Source organism: Elephantulus edwardii, unplaced genomic scaffold (genome assembly GCF_000299155.1).
Source record: "Elephantulus edwardii isolate Elephantulus edwardi_28Jun2011 unplaced genomic scaffold, EleEdw1.0 scaffold00077, whole genome shotgun sequence".
Lineage (NCBI taxonomy): Eukaryota > Metazoa > Chordata > Mammalia > Macroscelidea > Macroscelididae > Elephantulus > Elephantulus edwardii.
Window position 1 is genome coordinate 12,868,551 of NW_006399827.1, and position 24,408 is coordinate 12,892,958.

Sequence of the window (24,408 nt, forward strand, 5' to 3'; positions counted from 1 at the left end):
GCATCCAGAACAAGACAGCACATGAGCTAGAAGAATGGACTCAAAACAGCAGCCTTGTTCCTTGCAGGATCCGGGGGAGAGGGATGAAGAAGGACCTTTCAAGGTCAACCCTGAGGGTGGGGTCCCAGTTCAGGCCTAGGTGACACGGCTGGGACAGGAATTGATGACCTCAGGCTTTACCTGTTGGGGTGTTATCCCCAATCTCAATGCAGTGGAGTTCTTTCAACCAAGCCTGGGCCAGAATATTGTTCTTCCTTAGTTTGGGGTTCAGAACTTCTCTTGGGCTTCCTTTCCAGTGACTAAGGGTAAGATGAGGCTGCTGTCCTTGTTCTAGTTGAGGGGACAGACTGTGATTTGTCACACATACCTACCCACCCATCCTGTGCACCTCTGCTGTCCTGACCCCAGCCTGCCCCTCCTCTGTTGGCCCAGGTTTCAAGTAATGGGACATATTCCCACAGAACTTTCCTGAGATTGATGAAATGGCAGAGGTGGTGAGACTGGGAGGTGGAATTAAGTCTCCTCTAGCCCTGGGTGGAGGGCTGAGGGGAGGCCCCTCCCAAGGCCCCCCTTCCAAAGGAGCAGATACACAGTCACACACGGGCCTAAGCAGAGGCTCTGTGGGGAGAGGGGAAGTGAGAGGCATGCAAAGGTGATTTGAAACACGGAAAAGACTCTGAAAGAAGCAGCAGAGAAGCTCCAGGGCTGGCGATAGATGAGGGTGGTAACTGGGTACTGGTGGACCTATCTGGAACTTCCCTGCTTTCTCCTCCTCAAGTCTCAGAGGAGCAACCCACCCAAGAAAAAAAATTTTCCTCAGTAAAAATGGCTCCCAAAGCCATAGTAAGTAGCATCTCAAGAGAGAGGCAGAGGGAGGAAGGGTATGGACAAGGATGTCTGCTTCCCTCCCAGAGCCAAAAGCAAGGGCCAGCCGTGGACAGGGGTGGCATCTGGGTTCTCATGTTCCCTCTTAGATTTCAGTCAGGGTATCAGCTGGTACCAGGCCCCGTCTCTTGCCACTGCTGACTCGGATGAAGCCATCAGCATCCTTGCTTCTGCCCACGCCCACACAGATCTGAACAGAGGAGAGATGTGGGGCTGAGGTCTGGCACTGCCTGCAACACTGGCCCTAAGTCTAGCCAACAGCCCTAATGGGACCCACCCTGGGGGATAATGGAACCAACATCAGGTATGGTTGGGACCCTCAGTTGGGGGCCAATAAGTAAGGGTACAAGGTTCAGCGTAATCAGCACGAAGAGCTGACATCTGAGATCAGCTGGTCCAATTCTATCCCCATTTTACTGAGGAAGTAATAGAAGGAAAAATGAGCTCCCTCATGGCTTGGTGGTAAGGAGTCGCACTGTCAACCCAAAGGCATATTGGTTTGAATCCACCAGCCATTCCAATGGAGAAAGAGAGGCTATCTCCAGAAGGAAAAGATTCATACAAAAGACTCAAGACTACATACAAGCCAGTAGTGGAGTACCAATTCAAGTTCCCAGGTTCCTAATCCAGTGTCCCTCCCCTTCCCAGTTAGCTCTACTATAAGTCAACTCCCCACCAAAGCACCAAGCTCATCTCCCAGCAGAGAATGCCAAGTGGTGCCCGACAGTCCCCATGCCAGTTGCCTCCCTTCCTGCTGGAGGGCAGTGAGCGTCGTCTTCCAGGCACAGGTCCATGCCACCTCTGTCACCATGCCCATTCTCCACCACTGTAGAACCTAGGCCAGGGTCCCAGGCACTCACCTGATTCTCCTTGAGGCTCATGTAGCCTTGTTCCTTGTTCCCGGAGAAGGCTTGGCAGCAGCGCCAAACATTCTCTCCTGGTCTCACCCGCTGCACAAAATTAGCTGGGAAAAAGCCAACCCGGTCGCCAATCTTGCCCTGCAGACGAGGTTGGTAATGAACTCCAGAGCTAGCCCTACCCCCTGTGGCTTCAGTCCTCACTCAGGGGCAATCCCAACCTCTTCTGCACCCCATGGCTATCTGTATGAGCCTCCAGCTCAGTGTCTTCTGAGATGGGAAGGAGGTAGGTAGAGCAATAAGGCCAGTAAGAGAAGGTCAAAACTGAGAGCAAGGCCCAAACATTGGCTCTAGGCTTGGCTGGGAGGGAAGACCCTCAGGATCTGGAAAGAAGGTGGGGGATACTGCCCATTAAAGTGCCTGTCAGGATCCCTCTGCTCCCTACTCTATGGCCACAGCCTGCCTAGTCACCTTCCACCAGTCCTCGTTAGAATCATCCACCAGCATGATCCGATCTCCAGGCCTGGGGGAGAAGAGAGCTGTGGTAGCATGTGGACCAACAACCCCCAGGTACACAGACACTCTGCATGCCCCCCTCAGCTGGGAGAGAAGGGAGAATGTTTGGTGCTCTCCAAGGACAGCACATGCCCACAGGTTCAGCAGACACCCTCAAGGGCAAAGCGGAGGACAAGGGCAGGAAACATCAGAATGACTTGGATCCTGGGCAGCCCCAGCTCCTGCCTGGGCACAGAAGGCTCAAGTGTGCAGGGAGGAAGTTCCCAGAGTCCCTCTTAAACTCCGATTTCCAGGCCTGAGAGAGGAGAACCTTGAGGTTGAAAGCCAGGCAGCTGCCCAGCAGGGTGGGCCACAGAGAGGACTTACTGTAGGGCGAGGTCATTGTTCTCCTGGGGCAGAAACTTGTAAAGTGCAACATAAGAGTACATGGGTCCCACATCCTTCCGCAGGGGAGGCTTGGGCGGCTGTGTGAAGAACTCTGGGTTGGTGATGGACAAAGTCATCCCTCACCCTATCCATTAGCCTCTTCTTTCTGACCGTTCTACCCCGGGGTCACTCAGTAGACACAGTGGATCTTATGTCAATAAGAGGAAGAGAGTGGACTCTTATACCCAGGGTGGGTCAAGGCTAGAGAGAGGAGGTACTAGACTGCCTGCTGTACTCTGGAACTGCCCATGCTAGAATGAACCACCTTTGGGGAAAGAGGAATAGGTAGAGTCAACATTGTTTTTGTGATCGGTAGAGGTTACCGCTCCCTGCCTCCTGTACCCACTCTGGTCTTGCCCATCCTTGTAAACTGAGGATGAATGATGGACTATTATACCCACTCATTGTACCCACTCACCATGCTGCTGCCCATCTTAATATCAATGACAAGGAGAAGAAACACCTCACCCTGGCCTGACTTATCTTGGAGGTGCTATGTTTCCATGTCAGCAGAACCTCACCTGCTGCCCAGGACTCTTCTCTGATCCTGATCCTTCACTCTCAGTGGGGGCTGTGAACACTGGAGATGCCAGAGTGGGGTGAGAATGCGAGGTGACAGGGAGAGAACCCCAACTATGCTCCAAACCTGTCCCTGAACCCTACCCCACTCACCGCTGTCACCAGGTCCCTCCTCTGAGCTGCGGATGCTGCCTTCTCCATCTTCAGTCAACTCATCCTTCTCACTCTGGGGACAAGAGAGACAGGAGGACTTGAACCAATGGCTCTTATCCTCAGCGGCCCCTTCTCCAAGACCCCTCTTGGGCTCCCACCATACCAAGCTCCGTGTGGGGGACTCGGAGGTGCTGCTGAAGCTGGAGCGGTTCATCAGTGCCAAGGAGGTGCCATAGCGCAGGGTCTCATAGATAGGGTCCACCTTCCCGCTGGCCCCTGCTGAGGAACCAGTCTCAAGGCCTAGTTTCCAGCAACTAGGCTTGCTCAGCTCTCCAAGCCCTGTACCTCCATCCTTTGATGCCCCATGGGATCCTTGCCTCAGGCCAGATTGCACCCTGAACTCCCCACTCATTTGGCCCTGGGCTGCACTGGCCACCGGGTTCTCCTTCACCTGTCCCTTACAGGTCCTCCTCATTGTAGTGATGGCTTTGCTCTGGGGAAGCCTGGGGCAGCCTTGACTATTCTTTCCCCTCCTGCCCCATCTAACCCATTCCCTTGTTTTGCCCCCTAAGCATTTCTTGAGTCTCTCCCCTTCTCTCCATCTCTGCTATCACCCTGGTTCAAACTGTCAAACTCTGTCCAGACAATGTAACAGCCTCCACATTGGTCCTTCTGCTTTCACCGCAGCCCCTAAACCCAGTATACACAGCAGCCAGGATGCTCTTGGAAGGACAGAAAACTCACCCTTAGCATAAAATACAAAACATGCTCCAAGGGGCGGGGGAGATACAGGAACAGGGTGGGAGGGTGCCCTCCCCCCAAAAAACCAAAACAAACATGCTCCTAAAATATACACCAAGTGCAATATATCCTTGCACTCAATGCCCTTTGTACCTTGTCTCTGGGCTTTAGTCACTCTTTTTCCTATAACTTCCAGCTATGATCCCAGGCTTCCCTCTGCCCACAACAGTCTCCCTCAGATTCTCAACTAACTCTTCATCTTCATCTCTGACAAGCCCCTTTGACCCTGTTGATAAAGCACTTTCACATCCTCTCTTCATTCCTTGTCTTCATTTGTGGTTCATATCATAATGATAATTCATTGATTATATAACATCTTTTCCCCTTATGAAGGAACTCTGGTGTCCTGGTGGTAAGAATCTGAGCTGAAATCTCAAAGGCACACAGTTCAAATCCACCAGCTGCTCCACAGGAGAAGGATAGGCAATCTCCTTCCATGCAGTTTATTGCCTCTGAAAACCCGCTGGAGGGTTAGCTATTAGTCGGTTCTAACTCGATGGTACATCACCACCACCACCACAATAACAACATCAACATTTTCCTTATGAGATCATAAATACCACTGTCTTCTGTGCCATGTTTCAAAATCTCACACAATGCCTGACACTTAGTGGGAGCTCAAAAAAGTGTCTATTGACGAATGAATGAATGAATGAATGAAGCTGACAATCAGGACAGGAGCATTCAAGCAAGTGATAGACATTCCAAGAACTGAACTGGTGGTGCCAGCGTGATTCAGGCACCCATTTGAGGGACGTATGGGTTTCTCATTGATCACAGTGGGTGCAGGGACAAACGGAGGACACTCACCAGTGGGTGGGGACTCTTTGCTTACGGCACATGCTGGTGGTGGCTCATGCACCAAAAGAGGAGAGCTGAAGTTTCGGCGGAAGGAGGTGGACTGTGGCAAAATGGGGCAGAGAGAGGGAACATGGAGAGGTCACTGAGAGTTTGGCCCTCCTCAAGCCCGGGGACCATGCCCCCAGGGGAACCAACCTTGAAGCCACTCATTCCCCCACAGTGCCAGTCCCAGGACACCTCACAGCCTGCTGTCTGCACATGGTGCCTACTCACCGTCTTGCCTGAGCATTGTTGGTGGGAGATCTCCTCAGAGCACCAGAGGTGGACGCTGACTTTGCATGTCTTACATCGCAAGCCCTGCTTGGAGTTTCCTAGGAAGAATTTGGATTTGGCAAGCATTGGTGAGGAGATGGTATTCCAGTAGGCGAGGAGCAAAAGAGGCAAGAAAGAGCTGTGTGTCCTCACACACCAGCCTACGGATCTCGGGACTGTCCCTCATGGAGTCAGGGTACAATCTGGCACCGAAGCTGGAGCCATTAAGAAATGCCGAGACAAGGGGAGCTCTGGTGGCCTAGTGGCAAGAAGCTGCACTGCAATCCCAGAGGCGCATGGTTTGAATCCACCAGATGCTCTGCCGGGAAAGGAGGGACAATCTCCTCCTGTACCAGTCAGATCTGATTTGACGGTACACAGACACACAAAATAATAATAAAATAAAATAAAAAATTTATAAAAAATAAAAAGAAATGCAGAGACAGCAACACTGGGTACTCACCCACCCCCAAGAGTACCCACTTCTGTGCTAAAAGTGAGAGGCCCTATCCCTAGGGCTCACTTCGAGCCTGCCGCTCGTCCACCTCAGCACCCTGGCACGTACCCACAATGAGCTGGTGGCACAGCTCACAGGTGCTGGCTCGCTTGAAGACATGTTCCTGGAAGCTGTGCAGTCTCACTGGTTTGAGTGGTGCCAGGGAACGTGGGTTTGGGCAGGGAGAGGGGGCCGGGGTGGGCTGGTCCTTGTCTGTGGATGCAGGTGGTGGAGAGGGAGGAGGCAGAGGGGTTGGGGGCGTCAGCAGCACCTCAGTCGGGCACTTGAGCTCAGAGCCTGAACGGAGGAAGAAATTCTCCACACTCTTACTTCGGAGGATGGTCTTGAGGGAGAGTGAGCGCTTGAATCTCTGGAGCTAAGAGAAGAAAAGGGGTTGTGAGTGTGAGTCCAGGGGGGACTGGCTCCCCTCAGGATGTTTCCTTCAACAGCATCAATGTGTGGTCTGTGGGAGAGGTGAAGTACTGAGAGTGGTTTCTCGGTCCCAGGCCATGGGCCACAATTCCAAATGTCTTTAGGAGCCTCCGTAAGGTAACCTCCATGAGGAAGGGCATACTGGTTGGACAGATGCACAACCTGGGGTAGTGAGGCCTGTGGCCAACTGGCATCTGTCGTCTGGGTAGCAGGCGAGTGCAGCTCTCTCTGGCCAGCTAAGACTAGTTCATGAGGCTGACCCAGTGTCGCCAAATTTTCCCTTTTTTCCAAAGACTTTCTAGTGAAGTTGGCTAGAAACAAATTCAAGGGTTTTTATTTCCTAAATAAACAGTACTATACTATTTTTACTGTGCTTTGCTGCTTTTGCTTAACAGTAAATCTTGGGAATCATTCCATACCAGTATATAAAGAGTTCTATCATTCTTTTTTATAGCTACATCGTATTTCATTGTATGAACATAGCATTATTCATGCGAGTTAAATAAAATCAAACAAACCTATAAGGCTTAGGGGCAGTCATGGCAATTTTCCACTGTGTTCTGAAGCCAGCTGGAGGAAGCAAGTCGGTTATGCCCAACCCTTGTTCTCAGGGAGTCTGGCTGATTCTCCCTCCATCCTCTACAATCTAACCAGCCCTCTTTCCATCCTCAACAATCTTCTCATTACCTTCCCAGTCCTGCTTCAGTTCAAACCCCAATACCTCCAATCTGGCTCAGAGTCCCAGCTCCCTGCCTTTACCTGCCACATCCATACAATTGTCAGGCTATAACCCCTTGGATGTGCTGGAAACCTTTAATGACTCCTTGAAACACAACCTAAGCCACTCACTTGGCCTCCCAACCCCATGAGTTCCCCCTGCAGCCGAGTCATAAGGATTCTCAAACCCTGAGCCATCTTGTCTCTGAGCTTGTGCACACCTGCTCTCAGTCTTACTCAATTAGTACCTTCTGTACTTTTTAAGGTTCCAAGGGTGCCTCCTCCAGGAAGAGGTCTTTCTGAAAGAGTTCCATTGCCCCATCCCCTGGTGCCCCCGGCACCTGACACTAACTTCTGCTGCAGCCCCATCAAGTTATGTTATAATTTTGCTCCTTAATGCCTTAGGAGACTGTGAGCCTCTTGAGAGCAAGAACAGAAAACAAACCAACAAACAAAATCCTTCAAGTGAAGTCAATTCTGACTCACGCCAATGCTACGAGTTTCAGAGTAGAGCTTGGCTCCAAAGCATTTCTACTGGTTGTGAGCTTGCCCAAGATCCCTAGCACTGCTTTTCTGGTTCAGGGAGGTGAATTCAAACCACCAATCTTTTGATACGTGATTAACACAGACGATTTGCACCACCTGAGGACTTTCAAGGAGAGGGACGATCACTTCAAATCCCCATACAGAATCTCAACACATAGTAGGCGCTCAGTCGATGTTAATTGAATAATTGATGAGCAAGCAACTGGAATCCTACACACAGCCCATGTTCTGGAATACAGGATTGATGTGGTGGGGAGGAAGATCAGAATTAGTTTGGTTTTCCAAAGCACACCCTACCAAGCCTGTCTGGACGAGGTTTAAAAGTCTCTCCATCCGGAGCCTTGCTCCCCTCCCCTCCTGTTGAGATCCCCCTCTTCATAATGACTCCTCTCCTGTGATAGAGAAAGGGGCCAGAGGTCTGGCTTCAAGCACAGACACTTGGCTGGGGTTCCTAGCTGGCACGCCGGGCAGCTTGAGTGCCAGGGCTGCCAGCCTGGCTACCATGCCAAGGGGTTGGAAGTGGTGGCCTCTGCAGCCTCAGAGAGGCCAGCAGGCAGCATGATGGAGGGAGAGGAGAGGGGGATGTCTGGGCACAAGGCAGGCCCAGGTGTGCCAACCGAGAGGCCAGAGCCCTTGGCCGTCTGGCACACTGGCCCGCCCAGCTCCTTCCAAACCCAACCTAGCTTCCTGGACAGCACCGTGGGCTTCTTTCTATGTCTGGGAGAAGCAGGTCCCAGATTTCTGAATAGATGACCAGAGGGACAATTAATTAGAATACATACCGGCTGAGGTCAGGCCAGGGGTCATGTAGGGCCAAATGAGGCCCTTGAGAGATGGGGAAACTGCTCAGAATTCTGCCAAGGGCTGCTGAGAGGGAGCACAAGAGGTCCCTGGGAGTGCATGCTAAAGGTGAGGGTAAAACAAAGCAAATACCAGCAGACAAGTCAGGCTATTGAATCGCTCTGAGCCTCAGTTTCCCCACTCTCAAAGTAAGGAAGTGAGATATTTTTAGACAATGCAAGTTTCTTGAGTCCAAAAAGCAAAAATAAAACTTCTATCTACAAAAGGCTATTGTTGGCGAGCTCTGGTGGTCTAGTGGCAAGAAGCTGTACTGCAATCCCTGAGGTGCATGGTTCGAATCCACCAGGTGCTCTGCTGGAGAAGGAGAAACAATCTCCTCCTGTATCATTCAGATCCAATTTGACAGTACACACATACACAAAATAATAAATTTTTTTTTAAAAAAAGGCTATTGTTTTTCAGAGCACTGGCACGGAGCTGGCCCCACATCTCATTTCATCCTGGCAGTGAGGAACTGAGGTTCAGAAAGCTTAAATCACTCACCCGCGAGCCCTCAGCTAGTAAGTAGCTAGGACCTGAGCTCAAATGACCAGGAGCATCCTATCCTGTGAGTCTCCCCAGTCACTGTGTGTGCCATGGACCAGGTCAGTCAGGAGATTTAGGGTTAGAAGGGGTCTTACAGACTAGTAACTTAGAGCAGTTCCCACCCTATTACCCCTTAATGCCCTGGACCACAACCCCTCTGTATGGTTGTCTGACGGTGTTGGTTGCCTCCTGTGATGGGAAGCACACTCTCTCAAGGCAATTATTCCATCTTTGGGCAGCTGCAATCACTGGAAAGTGCTTCCCTATATAGAACTGAAACCTGCCTGCCTGTGATTTTTGCCTATCAGCCGTTATTCCTCTCTTGGCTCTGAAAAGGACTACTCCCTCTCCCACACATCATCCTTTCAAATATTTGAAACCATCCATCACAATCCCCTACCCTCAAGGCCATATTTTAATAGTAATCCTCACAGGAGAAGATTTCAAATGTCTCTGCTCTCCAACCTTTCTTTTCCTGATATTCTCTAGCCTTGGTGCCAAAAGCCATCTCTCTTCATGGGGCCAGAAGCATCTCTGGAACAGAATGTTCCCCAATACCAGGGCGAAGGACAGCCCCGATTCTGCCTGCTGAACTCTCTGGCTCACCTATAGGTCCTGGACCCCAAGAGGATAGAGACATGGGAAGGAATGACATACCATTGGGGGTAGTTGGCAGATGTCAAGAGCTGTGATGGAAGGGCAGGTGGGGGCAATTCTGCCAAATGCCTTAATGCCTGCCCACTCGAGATGCCTGGATTGGTTAGCTAAACCTTGTCCTGGCTCACTCTGGCTAAGTATTCCAGCTCCTGAGGTTACTGATTCCCAGAGAGGACATTCTCGTGTTTCCCTACCAGCAAGCTTCTTGGTGCCCCGGCTACCCATGGAGCATGAGAAAATCCTTTAAGCCCCAGGAAGCTGGCATGCCTTGGTTCTGTTCTTTTCCAGTGGACCAAAGAGCCTGTCTAGCTTGGCCATGAGACCACCAGACTTGTCCTCTGAATCACCCCTCGGAGGTAAGGCCCAGCCTGCCTGCTTCCTGTCCATCTCCTCAGCCCAGGGCCAGTCAGTTCCCTCCTGTCTTAATTCCCGACATCATTTTTTCACTTCCCGCCAGTTCCTAAAAGGGCATGAGGCAGCTGGTGGTGGGTGGTGACGGATGTGGCACAAGCTGACTCAGATGCCAGAGCTGGTATAGCAGGGTCTTCCCAAAGATGGCCCGAAAGGGAGTGATGGGCAGGCCTCAAATGGCAGGCTCGGGGAAGCTATGCAAACATAGGACAGTGGATGAGAAGCTTGGAGGCAGGCGTGAGACCTAAGAGTGGGCAGGAGGTTGGGCTCGGGCTGACAAGTAATGCCCAGAGGACACAAAATGCTGATAAATAAGCCTGCCACACTGGCTTCACTGCCTGACAGACACCAGCCCCCTCTGTTGTGCCTGGCTCACAGAGTTGGGTGGGTAGCAAGCAACCCTCTTCTCTCCCTCTCTTCTACAGTTTGAGACAAAAGCATCTTTGGGCCAGGTGAAAGGTCAGAGGAGGCTAGTAGGCCCTGCATTCTCTCTCTGCCTCCCTCTGCCCTTGCCCGGTCCCGTCCCACTGCCCAGTCTGTGTAGCTGTTATTGAGTCAGTTCTTTAAAACAGTAAGAGATGGATCAAAGGGATGGAGCTCTAAGTGGCTTAGCATGAAGAGGCCAGGTCAGATGCACAAGTCCCCTCCTCTCTTGATGTTTGGATTTCTGTGGTTCAGATCCAGAGGTGACAGCGTTCGAGGGTCCTTGGGCTGAAAGGGAAGAGGTACCGACCTACCAGGTCCTGACCACCCACAAACTCCTCACACAGCTGAGCTTGCAGCCTTCTGGATTGCTGAGACAGCAGTGCTGGGCCCTCTTGCTGCCTAGGGAGGCTTCAGAAGAAGGGGGTGGGGTAGACACACGTCTTGGTGTGGTAAGCAGGAAGGCCCCCTAAGTCCAGGGAAGCAAGCAGAGACATTGAGTATGCCTGTCCTGGGCAACCAGAGGGCAGCTGAGAAGGTCAGGGCATTGGAATTCAGGTCAGGCCCAGCTTTTGGGACCCTCTGTGTGAATGAAGCTGTCAAAATATTCCAAGCAGGCTTCTTACCCCAACGTCTAGTCTTCTCCCAGCAGACACTTGACTCTCTAAGGGGGCATTAGCTCTGGTCTAAAAGGCTAGGGCCTCATTCTCATGGGGGATGGGACAGAAGAAGGTCGAGTGTAGCTGTGAAGGCTTGGACGAGTGTAGCTGTGAAAGCTTGGACGTTGAGACCCAATGGATCTGTGGAATTTAGGAACGGAATGCCTCAGCAAGACCCCACCCTGGTCCAATTCATCTCCCCCTAGTCATGCCTTTGATGACCTTGACCTTGAATTAACCTCATATCCTTGGGGTGGGGGAGTTCTGAACAGAATGAGGAGGAAGAGGGGAGATATTAAGGTGCTAGAGGTACTAAAGAGTAGGGGGGCCACAAACCCCACTGCTTTCTGGTACTCACTAGTCCCCTCCTCTCTTGGATGAGAAGGAGTAGGACAGGAAGGAAATGGGTGGAAGGGCTAGAAGAGAGTTCTGGCTGAGTCTGGAAGAGTTGGGGAGCCCCTCAACATAGGCCCACTGCTTTCCCCACCCCTGGGCCGGCCCAGGTCGCTTCTGGCAGAACTTCCAGTCAGGTCACTCACAGGGCACTGGAGAGCCTAGAATTTGGGGAGGGAGCGGGTAGATGAGGATGGGGGATGGAATGTGAACAGTGGCCTCCTGCCACCCCCTTTAGCGTCAGGAGTCTCGGCTCCGCCCGCCTTCACTAGGGAATAATTTATTCATTCTGACTCCCTCAGGAGTAACAATCATACATAATTAGGGTTAATTATGACATTCATTAATTACCGATGACTTCTCTTTTTGCTTCTATCCCTCCACCTCCACAGTCCCGCTCCAGGGGTGGGGGGTGGGGATGCCTGTCTTACTCCGGAGCCGCAACAACAGTGCCCGGGTCCCCGCCCGCGACGGCCCGCGCTGCCGCAGCCCCCAGCGCGGACTCGGAAGCTGCGCACCCGGGGCCTCGGCCTCACGTCCCCCGGCCTAACCCGGGGTGGGGGGGCGGGGGCTGCAGGACTGCGGCGGGTCGGAGACCGCCAGCCAGAGACACTCGGAGATATTCACCTAGAGACGCCAAGAAACCGAGGGAGGCACCGAGACAGAGACAAACAGGTTGTAGAGACATAGCCAGAGAGACACAGGCAAAGAGAGAGGGGTGGACTAGGGCGGGCGCGGAAGGGGTGCGCCTCGCACGCACACACGGAGGCGCACACCGGCCCGCACCCGCTCCACACCGACACACACGCCTCCCCCGGCTGCGCCGATTCCCTCCAACAAAGCGAGTTACAACCTCCCGGCGGGGCGCGGCAGCGCGGCCCTTGTCACGCGCGCAGGGCGTGTTGTGCTTGTGTGATGGGGAGTCCTGTGACCCCCTCACTAGAGGCTAACCCACGCCTCTCCATGGGTCGGGTACTAAGCCTTAGGGATCACGCAGTTACCCGACACCGTGACCCCGCCGCTCTTGAGCCCAGGGGGCGACCACGCGCCAGAACAGGGGGCACATCGGGCTGGGAGGGAGCAGGCTCCGCGCCCCTGGAGTTACCTTGGTTTCCTGGAGGGCGGAGATGGTCCCTGGGGGGGCATGAGTGGCCGCGTCATCCGGCTCGTTCTCCTTCTCGCTCATTTCGGTCATTGTTGGGGGGAAAGGGAAGAGAGGGGGCCGAGACCCGACGGCTGGCCGGCTGGGGGCAGGCTGCGGGTGGTGGCGTCTCTATGGGACTCTGAAGCCCTTCTCTGGAGACTGCCTCCCAGTGAACCCTAGGAGGAACCCGCCTAGGCAAAGCAGCCCCCCACTCCGGGGTACGGGAGGAGAAAGTTCCCGGGTTGGCCAAGGGAGGGGAGGGAATTACTCTGAGCGGTGGGAGCCGGACGGCCCCAGGCGTGAAGACCGAGGGTCTGCAGAGGATGCTGCTCAGAGCGAGGGGAGGAGGGAAGTGGGGACGCGAGGATGAGCGGAGGGAGGGAGCGCCAGAGCTGTCCGTGTCCGGCCGGCCCCACCGTCCTCTGCACCCGCCCCCCATCCTACCCCCCCTCCCCGGCCCAAGCCCGGCACCCGGCGGCCCCTCCGCCCAGTCCTCGCCTCCCAACTTTGATTTAGGAGGTCGCCTGGTCCCTCCCCTTTCCCTCCAAAGCTCCCCGGGGCCGCTATGCAAATAGGTCTCTTAGTCATTGGCTACTGAGGCAGCCGGGAGGGAGTGCTGGGCGGAGCCTGGAGGGGCTCGACATGATGGGGAGGGGCCTGAAGGGAAAAGAGGTGGAGGTGGTAATTTTACACTGAAAACACCCGGCATGTGGTCTTGACAAGGTTAAGAGAAGACTTAGAGACCATATTAGAGTCAGAATGGGTTGAGGTGATAGGTTGAAGTTGCAGCAGGAGAGCTGAGAGAAAAATGCAAGTTAGGACTTCCTGAATAAACTTAAGATTGCAAGAGACCCTTCCTTGGAGGAGGAGATAGAATGGGTTCCTTCAGCCTCCATTCACTGGGTAGCTCTCTGCCCTGGAGAGGCCCTCTTCAAACATATGCACGTCTTCCAACCATGTAGGAGAGATTGACTGAGGCAAAGAAAGGTCAAAGGTCAAGTCGCAATTCCTTCTCTGTGGCTAGAAAGCAGAGAAGTGATCCCAGTTCCCTTATCTAAAGTTCTCAGACCTTGCCTAAAGTTTCTACAACAACTGGAGATAGATCAGAGTTGTGGAGTTCATCCTCTCCAGTACGTTCCCTTTTGCTAAGGCCTGAGGATGCCTCTTCTAATGCATATCACTAATGAGCCATATCCCCAAATCTCCCTCGGTCATTTCCAGTCCTGACCAACACATGCAGCTGAAGATCTTGACATCTCCAAAGAAAGGGAAGTAGGTTGAGGGTTGGGAAAACTCTTCACTAGGTATAAGTAGAGAGATTGTTGTAAGTGTACCTATGTGCCCTGAGTAGGAACTAACTCATAGGTGACCTTTTAGGAGGTTTCAGAGGTGATAAACTGCACAGGAGGAGATTGCCCATCTTTCTCCTGCAGAACATCTGGTGGATTTGAACTGTGTGCCTTTGGGTTGGCAGCACGATTTCTTAGCACTAGGCTACCAGAGCCCCCTAGGTGGAGAGATGGCTGGGTCTGTCAGCTCAAGGGGCTCTTCTGTTGTAGGTAGTGAGATCATGGGGAATCTGGGGGTGAGGTTAGGATAACAGAGAGGGTCCCACCTAATACCAACCCTGGAGGACAGAAGCTGCCACCCCCACATTCACTTCCGTGACGTCCCTGTCCTACAGAAGATGAGCTCACCACTGAAGCACTGCTCAGGTTACTGTGTCCAGGAGAAGAGATTTATTTGCCAGTGACAGAAGTAGGACAAGGGCAGCTGGAAATGTTTGAGTTGAGAGGGGCTTGGTCTTTTTCTCTCCAGACACATCCACGGTAGTGGCAAACTCCCTCAAAGTCCTTTTCTGGAAGGCCTTGGGCAACCCCTAACCTCAGCCCTCTAACTAGCCTCTCCAAAAGATCTTTCACTATTAGCCTTCTCTTCACCCACTCTGGGACTCTTTCTCTCTCAGTCAGCCCAGGCCGGGCCAGCTACATTCTTTTGCCTGGACATAGAAGATTTGGGATATTTAGTGGACCCTCAGAAAGTGCTTTCAGATCCTCAAGCTATCTTGGGTTGAGGCAAATAGCACTTTGTTCTGTGTTCAGGAAACCTGGCTGGAGCTACTCCCATTTTCCTCTGCAAGAAGCAGATGCCCTGAGTTCCCTAGGATTTAATGCCCGCGCAGTTAGTCATTGATAAAGTGTGTGACCTTGGGCTGGTAACAAGACTTTTAGAGCCTTCTTTTCCTTATTGGCAAAATGGAGCTTGTAAGTTCCCACTGGGGTGTTAGGAGATGAAGGACATAGTGTATTGAAGGCACTTAGCTGAGAAAGACAAGCAGCTACAATCAATTTTCTCCTTTCCTTGATTACTTCCGGGAGATTTGTTCCTTCCCAGCACTGTCCCTGAAGTGGAGAGAAACCAGCTTCCTTCTCTCACCTTCTTCAATAATTTGGCACCTGGTATATTCAGGGAAACTGACCCAGAAGTGGCTCTCCATGAATGAAGAGACTGGCTAGACACTGGGAAAGAATTCCCAAGAGAATTGGTGGTCCTAGTGACCAAAGAAAGGTAAGCACCTTTGGGTGCTCTGGTCTGGGCACTAGAAACCAGTGTGGTGAATGTGGAAGAGGCAGGGGGCCGAATCCCATGACCTCTGGCTGTCCTTTCCGGCCTGCAGCCTTTATCTTTCAGAATAGTCTTTCACTAACTAAGTCTGAGTCATTGCTCTCAGTACCGACAAATCCCACTGCAGTGACTCGGGGACACAGCAGGGGCAGTTGGGCTAGCTTCTCTTGAGGAACCTCAGATTTGAAAGGCAGAAATGAGGGGTAGGCAGCACAAGAGGTGAGGGGCTACAGGAAGACGAATGTCAGTCACTCTCTCAGAAGGGCTTCCCAGACCAGGGAAGTGGTTATGAAACTACTGGGCTGCTGCTCATCAGGAGAACTGCGTGAGACGGCAGCACTGGGCTAGTGAGCTTTGGGGACAGTGGGATGGCTGAGATGACGCCACGTCCTTATGCACCCTATTATCCGGCACATTAAAAGGACCAGGTTCTCACCCTAGTTCTACCTTCTTTTCCTACTCTGTGACCTTGGGCTAAGATGGTTCAATCCTGGAGAGGATTCCTTTTCCTTCCTTTTAGATCTGCAGACTAACCCAACCCAACCCAACCCAACCCAACCCAACCCAACCCAACCCATTGCCATCAATTGTATTCTGATTCATAGCAATCTTGTACAGACAGAGTAAAACTTTCAGTCCCCACAGGGACACAGGGCTTCAAAAGCTGTAAATCAAGATCTTTTCCTAAAAAGCCAAGGAAAGTGTACATGCATATAGAATCATTCTTAGATTGTTAACAGAAATGGGAAGGAAGGAGAGGGAAGTAAAAGTTAACAAACACATGTTGGGTGAAGGGAAAGGGTACATAAAATAAGGGGTTGATTAGATATTGGGAATAATTAATGACATAAATCTATTGTAATCAATAGTAATTTATTGCAATAATAGTATGAAACAAAATGTGTATGAATGACTGAATGAAAAAACATAGCATTTGTAAACCTTTAATAAATCTTTACCTGAGCAGGTTGTGACATCTTTCTCCGTCGGAGCAGCTGATGGATTTGAACTACTGACCTTTCAGTTAGCATCTGAATTATTAACCAGTGCCCCACTAGAGTTTCTTAGAGACAAGATTAGGTGAAACGGGGAGATGAATTAGAATAAGGATAAAAGTAGCATATCTCTTAGCTTTGCATCATGAATTAAATGAGTTAATATTTGCAAAGAGCTAGACAGAAAAAAATGGATGCTATTATTATTATTTGTATTGGTTCTGGGAAGTCTTACCTGTGGCCTTGTGGGTAGGCTTCAAGGATTTAATGCACTGCTGGAAGTTGAATAAAATTTTGAAGAATGTGCATTTTCTGCTGAAAAGGCTAGAATTTTCAACTACTCCTCAGGGAATCTAAGACCCCCTAAATACTAAGATTTGCAGCCTGAATGAATTCCTGGGGCCCTGTAGGTCCAAGCAACTAAAATCCTCTGATATGAGGGACCCTCTTTCCATTTAAGCTCAAAAAACTCTCTACTGTGGAGTTGGTTCCAACTCATAGAAACCTACTGGGCTTCCAAGGCTGTAAATTCTAAGGAAGGAGACTGCTATCTTTCTCCCTCTGAACTGCTGGTGGATTTGAACTGCCAGAGACACATGGTCTTTTGGTTAATGGTGTAATTCGCTACCGACTATGCCATCGGATGTCCTTCTTTCCGTTGTTGTTGTGTCCTATAGAATTGACCTATAGAACCGACCCTCCAGTGGGTTTTCAGAAGCAGTTAATAGCAGAGGAGGAGACTGCCCATCCTTCTCCTACAGAACAGCTGGTGGCCTGAACCGCGTGCCTTTAGGATTGCAGCACAGCTTCTTGCCTCTAGGCCACCAGAGCTCCTCTTTCCATTAGGACTCACATTCTTTTCCCTGAAGTATCTAGTCCAAACCCTTCTTGTGGGACACCAACCCTGAAAAATCTAACCAATTGCCATTTCTTCTAGCTCCTTGGGACTCCAGGGATGAGGGATTTCATTACAATTGGTAGCTGAGTTTGGGTTCCTATTTCCCAACTGGGGAGAAGACCCGCTCAGAAGGCAATAGGGCTGCAGAGGACCCAGTGAGAATCCTGGCCTTTTCCTGATCTCCCCTGCCTCCCTTTTCCCAGCACCAGTCCACTTCAGGGCCCCAAAGGTGGTGGATACCATTCTAATGAGCTAAGGTCCATGGCAAGAAGCGGTTATTAAGATTTTATGGAAATATAGAAGGCACTTATGCAAGTGCCTGACACACTTCCTGGCTGTGGCATCTGGGACAGCCAGGTCCCCAGGGGCTGGAGGAAGGTCCTCCCACCCCCTGCTGCCATCAGCCCCTGAAGCTCGGGACACTGGCTTTAAGCCACCCTCTCACTGCCCATGGCACTGTCCCTAACACATCCTGGGTGAGCTGTTCTCTCTCTCTGTGCTTCAGGCTCCCTGGAGGGGAACAGAAAGGGCTCCAGTGTACCTCACCCCCACTTCCATAAAGTCAAGGTTCTCTAGAAGACCTGATGTGGGGGACTAAAGGGTTTGGGCAAGTTCCCTCTCTCAATGAAGAAAACTCATTTCTCCAGAAAGATATCTCCTTCTATTTCTTTTCCTTTGAAGACTGGGGACACAGGTCAAAGCCCTGCCTGTCCCTCCCCAGGCCCTGTGCCAGCTTGCCAGCTCTGCCCCATGCATCTCATAGTGCCCAGAGCCCCTACTTCCTTTCTCAAGTTGATTACCCCCTATCCATTCACGAATCATCTGTTACCAAGATAACAATAACAGCATCACTTTGGGGTGAGCAAAAATGTGGAGCCCAGAGGACTGGGGTGTGAGTTAGAGGTTAGAATCTTGAAGAGCTGGGCACTGTGGATTTTCAAATTATTGAAGGAGGGTTTTTTTTTTTCTGGAGATGGAATCTGGACATAGACCAGAATGGGAAAATTGCTGAAAGCTGGTGGCAAGGAGGAAGGATGAAGTCTGGAATGCACACAATTGTGTCTGAGAGGCCAAGGTGAGGGTGCCTCTGGTTTACCATGTCGGGAGAGAAGTGGTGACTCCCCAGAGGACTGTGGTTAGAGCGGGTGGGGCCTGCTCTGCATTATTCCTTCCAGGTCCAGCTAGTTAACTCCTTCTAGGGTGAAATTTGCAGTTTGGAGTCTAGATACAGCAGAAGCCTAGGGAAACCGAGGACTAGTCTGGGCCCACATCGCCCCCTGCAGGCACCACAGTAAGCAGCCCGATGTTCTTCAGGGAGGGCTATCTAGACAGGGCCTTTGAGGGATTCATGAGACATCAAAATCTTGTGACTCTGACCCAGGCCATGGTCTTCGCAATTACTCGCTATGCATCAGAGAGCTGGGCAGTGACTAAGGATGACAGAAGAAGAATTGATGCTTTTGAGTTGTAGTGCTGGAGAAGAGTCTTGAACATACCATGGACCACCATGAAAATAAATAGGTCTGTCTCGGAAAGGGTGAAACTAAGTTTCTCCTCAGAGGCTAGGATTTTGAAGCTCTGTCTCATATACTTTGGGCATGTGGCCAGGAGGGACTGATCCTTGGAGAAGGAAGTCGTGCTTGGAAGGGTAGAGGGACAGTGCAGGAGAGGAAGACGTCGGATGAGATGGATTGATACAGTGACTGGGGCAATGGGGGTAGGTGTGTCGGAATCAGTGAGACTGGCTCAGGACAAGGCAGGCTTCAGAACTGCTGTACATAGGGTTTTTACGGGTTGCAGGCGACTCAATGGCACATAGGAACAACTACGAAGCATCTGGCATTATTCTAGCTCTAGACACCAGGGACACTGAGCTCCCACATTTCAGTTCCTGCTGTAGACTCCAACCCGATGAAGACCTCCCCAAACCAACCTGGGGGTGGGAAATAATGGGGACAGATCAGGTGTGCTTCAAACTGAATTTTAACAGTCACCAAGTGGATAGAAGGAAGAGAGGATTAGCATATTCCAGGCAGAGAGAACAAATTCAGCAATGGCAAAGAGGTGTGAAACAGAGGAGCCTGTTCTGGAAGCTACCAATAAACTGGTGTGACTCTAGCAAGTGTGTGTGTGTGTGGGGGGGGGGGGTAAGAGAATGGAAAGCAGATAAAAAGTAGCCAAAGGCCTTGAATGCTAGGCCAGGAAACTGAAGTTTTCTTGCATAACAGAGCTATCAAACTCCTATACTGGAGCTCAGTATACTGGAGGTACCAATGGAAGGGACAAAATGGTTGACTGTGAAGTTGAAAGTATTTAAAGACATGGCTCTATATTAAGTGTTTGTGCAAAGCTCCCAATCAGTTCCAAATATATACATGTTCATTTTCCCACCAAAAATGTTTTAAAACCTAACGGTTGTGTGCCACAGATGGCTTAAAAAATGAGCTGGTTACCCATGGGCTCCCACAGCCCAGATCGAGGATGGCATTGGGGACAGCAGGGGACATTGGAGGGCTCTCTGCAGAGGAGCGGTTCAGTCATTCTTGTATTGGGGGGAGCTCCCTCTGGCTGCCCATGGCTGTGGGGCAGGGTACTGGACATAGGAAGGCCAAGGTAGGGAACTCCTTTTAACCAGTCTTAGCAGTGGAGGTGCACTGAAAGGAGTCTTACCTCTTGCTTTTGGGACTGGTGTATAGGAGGGCAGCCAGGTAATTCAGGTGGCTCTGGCCAGATAACTCACTCTCGCCACCATCAAGCTGGAACAGACTCATAGCTGACCCTCCAGTGGATTTTCTGGGCCTGTAAACCCGCGGAGTTGTTGTTGTGTACCATCGAGTCAGAACTGACCCATAGCCGACCCTTTCCGCAGGCTTTCAGAAGCAGTTGTGGTGCTGGAGGAGTATTGAGCATACCGTGGACTGCCAAGAGAACTAACAGGTCTGTCCTGAAGAGGGTGAAACCAAGCTGCTCCTGAGACGCAAGGATTTTGAAGCTCTGTCTCACATACTTTGGACATTTAGCCAGGAGGGACCAGTCTTTGGAGAAGGATATCATGCTTGGAAGGGTCCAACGACAGCACAGGAGAGGAAAATGGGATGGACTAACACAATAACTGGATAGGCGTAATTGTGTGTCACAATAACGAAGGTAGGTGTGTCAGGGACAGTGAGAATGGCTCCGGATAGAGCAGGGTTCAGGGCTGTTGTGCATAAGGTTACACAATATAAGTCGTAGTTGATTTGACGGCACCTAACAACAAACAACACATACTTGAGGAAGATGTTGCCCCTCTTTCTCCTGCAGAGCTGCTGATGGATCAGAACCGCTGGAGAGGCACCCCTTCCTTGCTAGCTTGGATGTGCTGCATACTTTCATTTCCTTGTCTGGAAAATAGAGACTGCCCTACCTCAAAGGGGGTTGCAAATACATGGTGGGATGTGGACTCTGTGTGAACATACAGTCCTACGCCCCCTGGATACCCTTTCTCTCAGGCAGCCTGAAAGCGCCAAATGCTGCTCTTAAGGGAATTCCCAAGGACCCCTGATGAGGGCTTCAATGTTGAGGCCATGGATCCCTGTTCACCATCGATCAAGACCACAGCCATCCAGCCATTATCACTCATATTACTTTGCCTCTGGGCTCGTAGGCTGGAAACAGAGTGGAAAGTATTTCGTGCCCATTTTGCAATTGGAGAGATTAAAGCTCAGAAAAGGCTTGAGGTAAACAACATCATCATGAGCCAGGAGTTCTGTGTCTGAAGCCTTTTTGAGAGTTGATGAATGAATGTGTGGAAGAGGAATGCTTTGAGGGGAGTGGTAAACTTTACTCTTCAGCTCTTCAAGTTGGAATGTTGCCTGAGGATTTGTTTTAAAATTCCACACATTTATCAAGCTGAGTGAGGCCTTATTCAACAATTAAGAGCAGCGATCATGAACCAACCAGACTAAAGTAAAATCTTGACTCTGTCTCATCTTAGCTGTGTGACCTTAGTCTAATTAACCTCTCTAAAACTCAGTTTTCCCATCTGTTGTTGTGTACCAGTAGAGCTGACCCTTTGGCGGGTTTTCAGAGGCAGTTAATTGCATGGGAGGAGATTGCCTGTTCTTCTCTGGCAGAGCATCTGGTGGCCTTGAACTGTGTGCCTTTGGAATTGCAGCTTCCTGCCACTAGGCCACCAGAGCTCCCACAAGGGTAGGAATAATAGGGAAAGGAGAAAGTATCTACCTAATAAAGTTGTTTGGTGCCATTCAGTTTATTTCAACTCAAAATGACCCTGTCTGACAGAGTGGAGCTGTCTCGTAAGGTTTTCCAGCTGTACTCTCTGTAGAAGCATACAGACAGAAACTTGTCCCTTAAAATCCACTAGGTGAGTTTAAACTGCCAACCTTTGAACTAATCATCCCAGAGTTTAACTGTTGTGCCACCAATGTCCTTGCTTAAACTTGCTTGAAAAATACTCTGAAGTCATACTTTACTTTAAAGAACAATTTATTAAATAAATAGAGCCTCCAAGTGCTTACAAGAAGCTCTGGTGGCTTAGTGATAAGAAGCTGTGCTGCAACCCCAAAGGCATGCAGTTCAAATCCACCAGCTACTCCTCGGGAGAAAGATGGATAATCTTCTCCTGAGCAATTTAATGCCTCCAAAAACCTGCTGGAAGGTCAGCTATGAGTTGGTTCTGACAACATAACAACAAGCACATGTTAATAGTCACAAAACCCATTGTTGTTGAGTTGGTTCTGTTTCATACTTGACCCTCTATTATTGGGGTTCCGAGGTTGTAAACCACACTGGAGGAGACTGTGAATCTTTCTCCTGGGGAATTTTTGTTGGTGGACTCGAACTGCCAGAGAAGTATGGCCTTGGAGTTAGCAGAGCAACTCCCTCTGGGTTCTATCACCACAGGTTTTTTTATACATATGAAATAAACTTGTAACTTCTAGGCAGTGAGAATGCAGTGGAGAAAAATATACCTACTTTTTCTGAGGCTCAAATACAATCTCATTTCATTTTTACAGTAGTTCTCTAGAGACGTTCATCAACCCCAGTTTTTAATGTCATCAACACCATTTTTTTAAAAAATATCATTAATTTTAATGAAAATTTACAGAGACTTTGGATTTCATTCATTCATTTTATCAACCCCATTTTTTAATGCCAGCTTGAGGTTCAGGTTGGGTAAGTCACTTGTTGCAGGTCACACAGCTGGTTTTGAACCCAACAGTCCTGTCTTTGAAAACAGGGTCTTACCAGTCAAACTGGAACTCTTCTCTTGTCCGTATTTTTAGAGAGATTCCACTCTGCTGGGGAAACAGATACCACAAGGCTAACTGCACCTGTGATGGCTGTCATAGGGGATTGTGAGGGCACCATGACACACAGAGATAGGACATGGAAACAGGTGTTGGGCTGGGTCTTCAACCAGTTGCAGGAAGCTCTGAGGAGCAGGCAAGTTTGAATTGTGTCTGCAGGTTTGAAAGTAGAGAGCCTTTCTTTAAGAGACTGCATTACCAGTGGCCTAGCCTTTGTGGAAGGGGTTTACACATGCACACACTCACCCTTTTATGGAGGAGGTGGTGGTGAGAGGGAGGCTGAGGGATAAAGCTTTGAGCAGGAGGGTTTTGAGTCAGGCATATACACTGTCTAATCCAGGAGGCTTTGTAGTTCTCATCATCAGACGTCCCGGCAATGTTTGACTGGAAGGAGGGACCACTCCCCCCACCCCCGAGTGAGGGCGTGGAGGCCTTTGTGTATATGTACACAGATTCCACACAGGTATTGCCAGGTGTGCATGTGAATGCAGTATGTGTATGTGCGCATGCTTGAGTGCATGCAGGTACTCTAACCCTCACATGAAGGAGAGAGGGAACCCAGCAGAAGTTCAAAATACCAATTGGTCAGAATCAAAACAGGTTGGTTCTGCGTAATGGTTCCTCTTGTGTATCAGACCAGAACTGCTTCTTCTGCTTTACACAGTTCAATTTTCAAAAGTAAATCACTTTCTTTTTTCCCTAGGGTGAGACTCCAATGTTTCAGTTAGCAGCCACGCGTGTTACGAAGTACACCACTCTACTTAATACCAGACACTGGATACCATTTTGCTGAATGTCTGAATGAATGAACGGTGTGCATCAGGATTGATTCTCCTCCCTTACCCCCTTTCTTTGGGGGAGGGACACACTTCACTCTCCAATTCTCCTGGTTGGAAGTTTGTCTGGGCACGAAAACAAAACAGAACATTTCAGTTAGCCTGAAGGACAAGGGATTTTTACTTCTCAACAGTTTTTACAGAAAAAAAAAGTAACTTTGTTGGCTTAGGAAACTCTGGTGAATATTATAAGGATTGAGTTATGCCATGACCTAGAAAATGATAGGGTACTTTGGGTGAACAATGTATATTTTAAAGAAAGAAGTCACTATGGATTAGTGGTTGCCAAGATTTAGAGAGAGAGAGAATGAGGAGAGGAGGAGTAAGTGCCTATGGGTAAGAGGCTTCTTTTGTAGGGATGAAAATGTAGAGCTCATTGTGAATATATTAAATACTACAAAATAATTCACTTTAAAATAGTTAATCTTACATGAATCTCACCTAAATTGAGAAAAAAAATACCACACTAAGAATTCTTGAAAGGGAGTGTTTTTAGTTCTCTGCCCAACACTAGACTCCAGGAGAGAGACACTAGGGTCCTCCCTCCATGGGGAGCACCTAAGGATTAAAACAGGATTCCCCAGAATTTCCTCCAATCCTCACTGCTACCCTGAATGGGAGGGTGTCCTTGACTTAATTTTTTTATTATTAAATTTTATTAGTTTTAATGAACATTTACAGAGATTTTGGGTTTTCATTCATTCACTGTTGCACTGTTTTCTCCACCCTCCTCCCCAGTTCGTTCTTCTTTCCCCCTCCCAATGTCTATTTTAATTGTCCAATTGCCACAGTGCTTGTCAAAGCCAGTTCTGATTAATCTCCTTTGTCAGTGTGTCCCTTGCCATTCCCTATCACTCCTCCCTGAGAGAGACTTCACCCTGATTCATAAGGAAAAGGGGATGGCGTATTCTCTTAGCTACTTCCTGCTGAAAAGGGACACTGTGGGTTTCAGGGTGAAGGTCTTCTCTCACTACTCTAAAGGGCCCCTTTGGCAGTAGGAAACACATAGACTATTATGGAGATTGATTTTGGAATTTAGATGCACTGTTATCAATTGTGCTTAGCCCTACATGTTCATATCCTATCATGGAAGTGTTGCAGCCTGTTGTTTGTTGTTGTTATGTGCCATCGAGTCGCCTGCAACTCATAGCGACCCTATGTAAAACAGCCCTAAACTCCGTTCTGTCCTGTGCCAATCACACTGTCTC

The 24,408-nt window shown here is 49.9% G+C and overlaps 1 protein-coding gene across 1 annotated transcript; it reads right to left on the bottom strand.

The window, feature by feature from the left end:
- Window positions 1-970: 970 nt before the first annotated feature.
- Window positions 971-12,585, bottom strand: STAC2 (SH3 and cysteine rich domain 2). The gene is made up of 11 exons (XM_006889377.1): window positions 12,496-12,585; window positions 5,836-6,142; window positions 5,232-5,329; window positions 4,968-5,058; window positions 3,520-3,632; window positions 3,358-3,429; window positions 3,206-3,274; window positions 2,625-2,722; window positions 2,214-2,265; window positions 1,746-1,883; window positions 971-1,075 (listed from the first exon to the last, which is right to left on the bottom strand). The coding sequence occupies exons 1-11, from the start codon at window positions 12,583-12,585 to the stop codon at window positions 971-973; spliced, it is 1,233 nt and encodes a 410-aa protein (XP_006889439.1).
- Window positions 12,586-24,408: the final 11,823 nt, after the last annotated feature.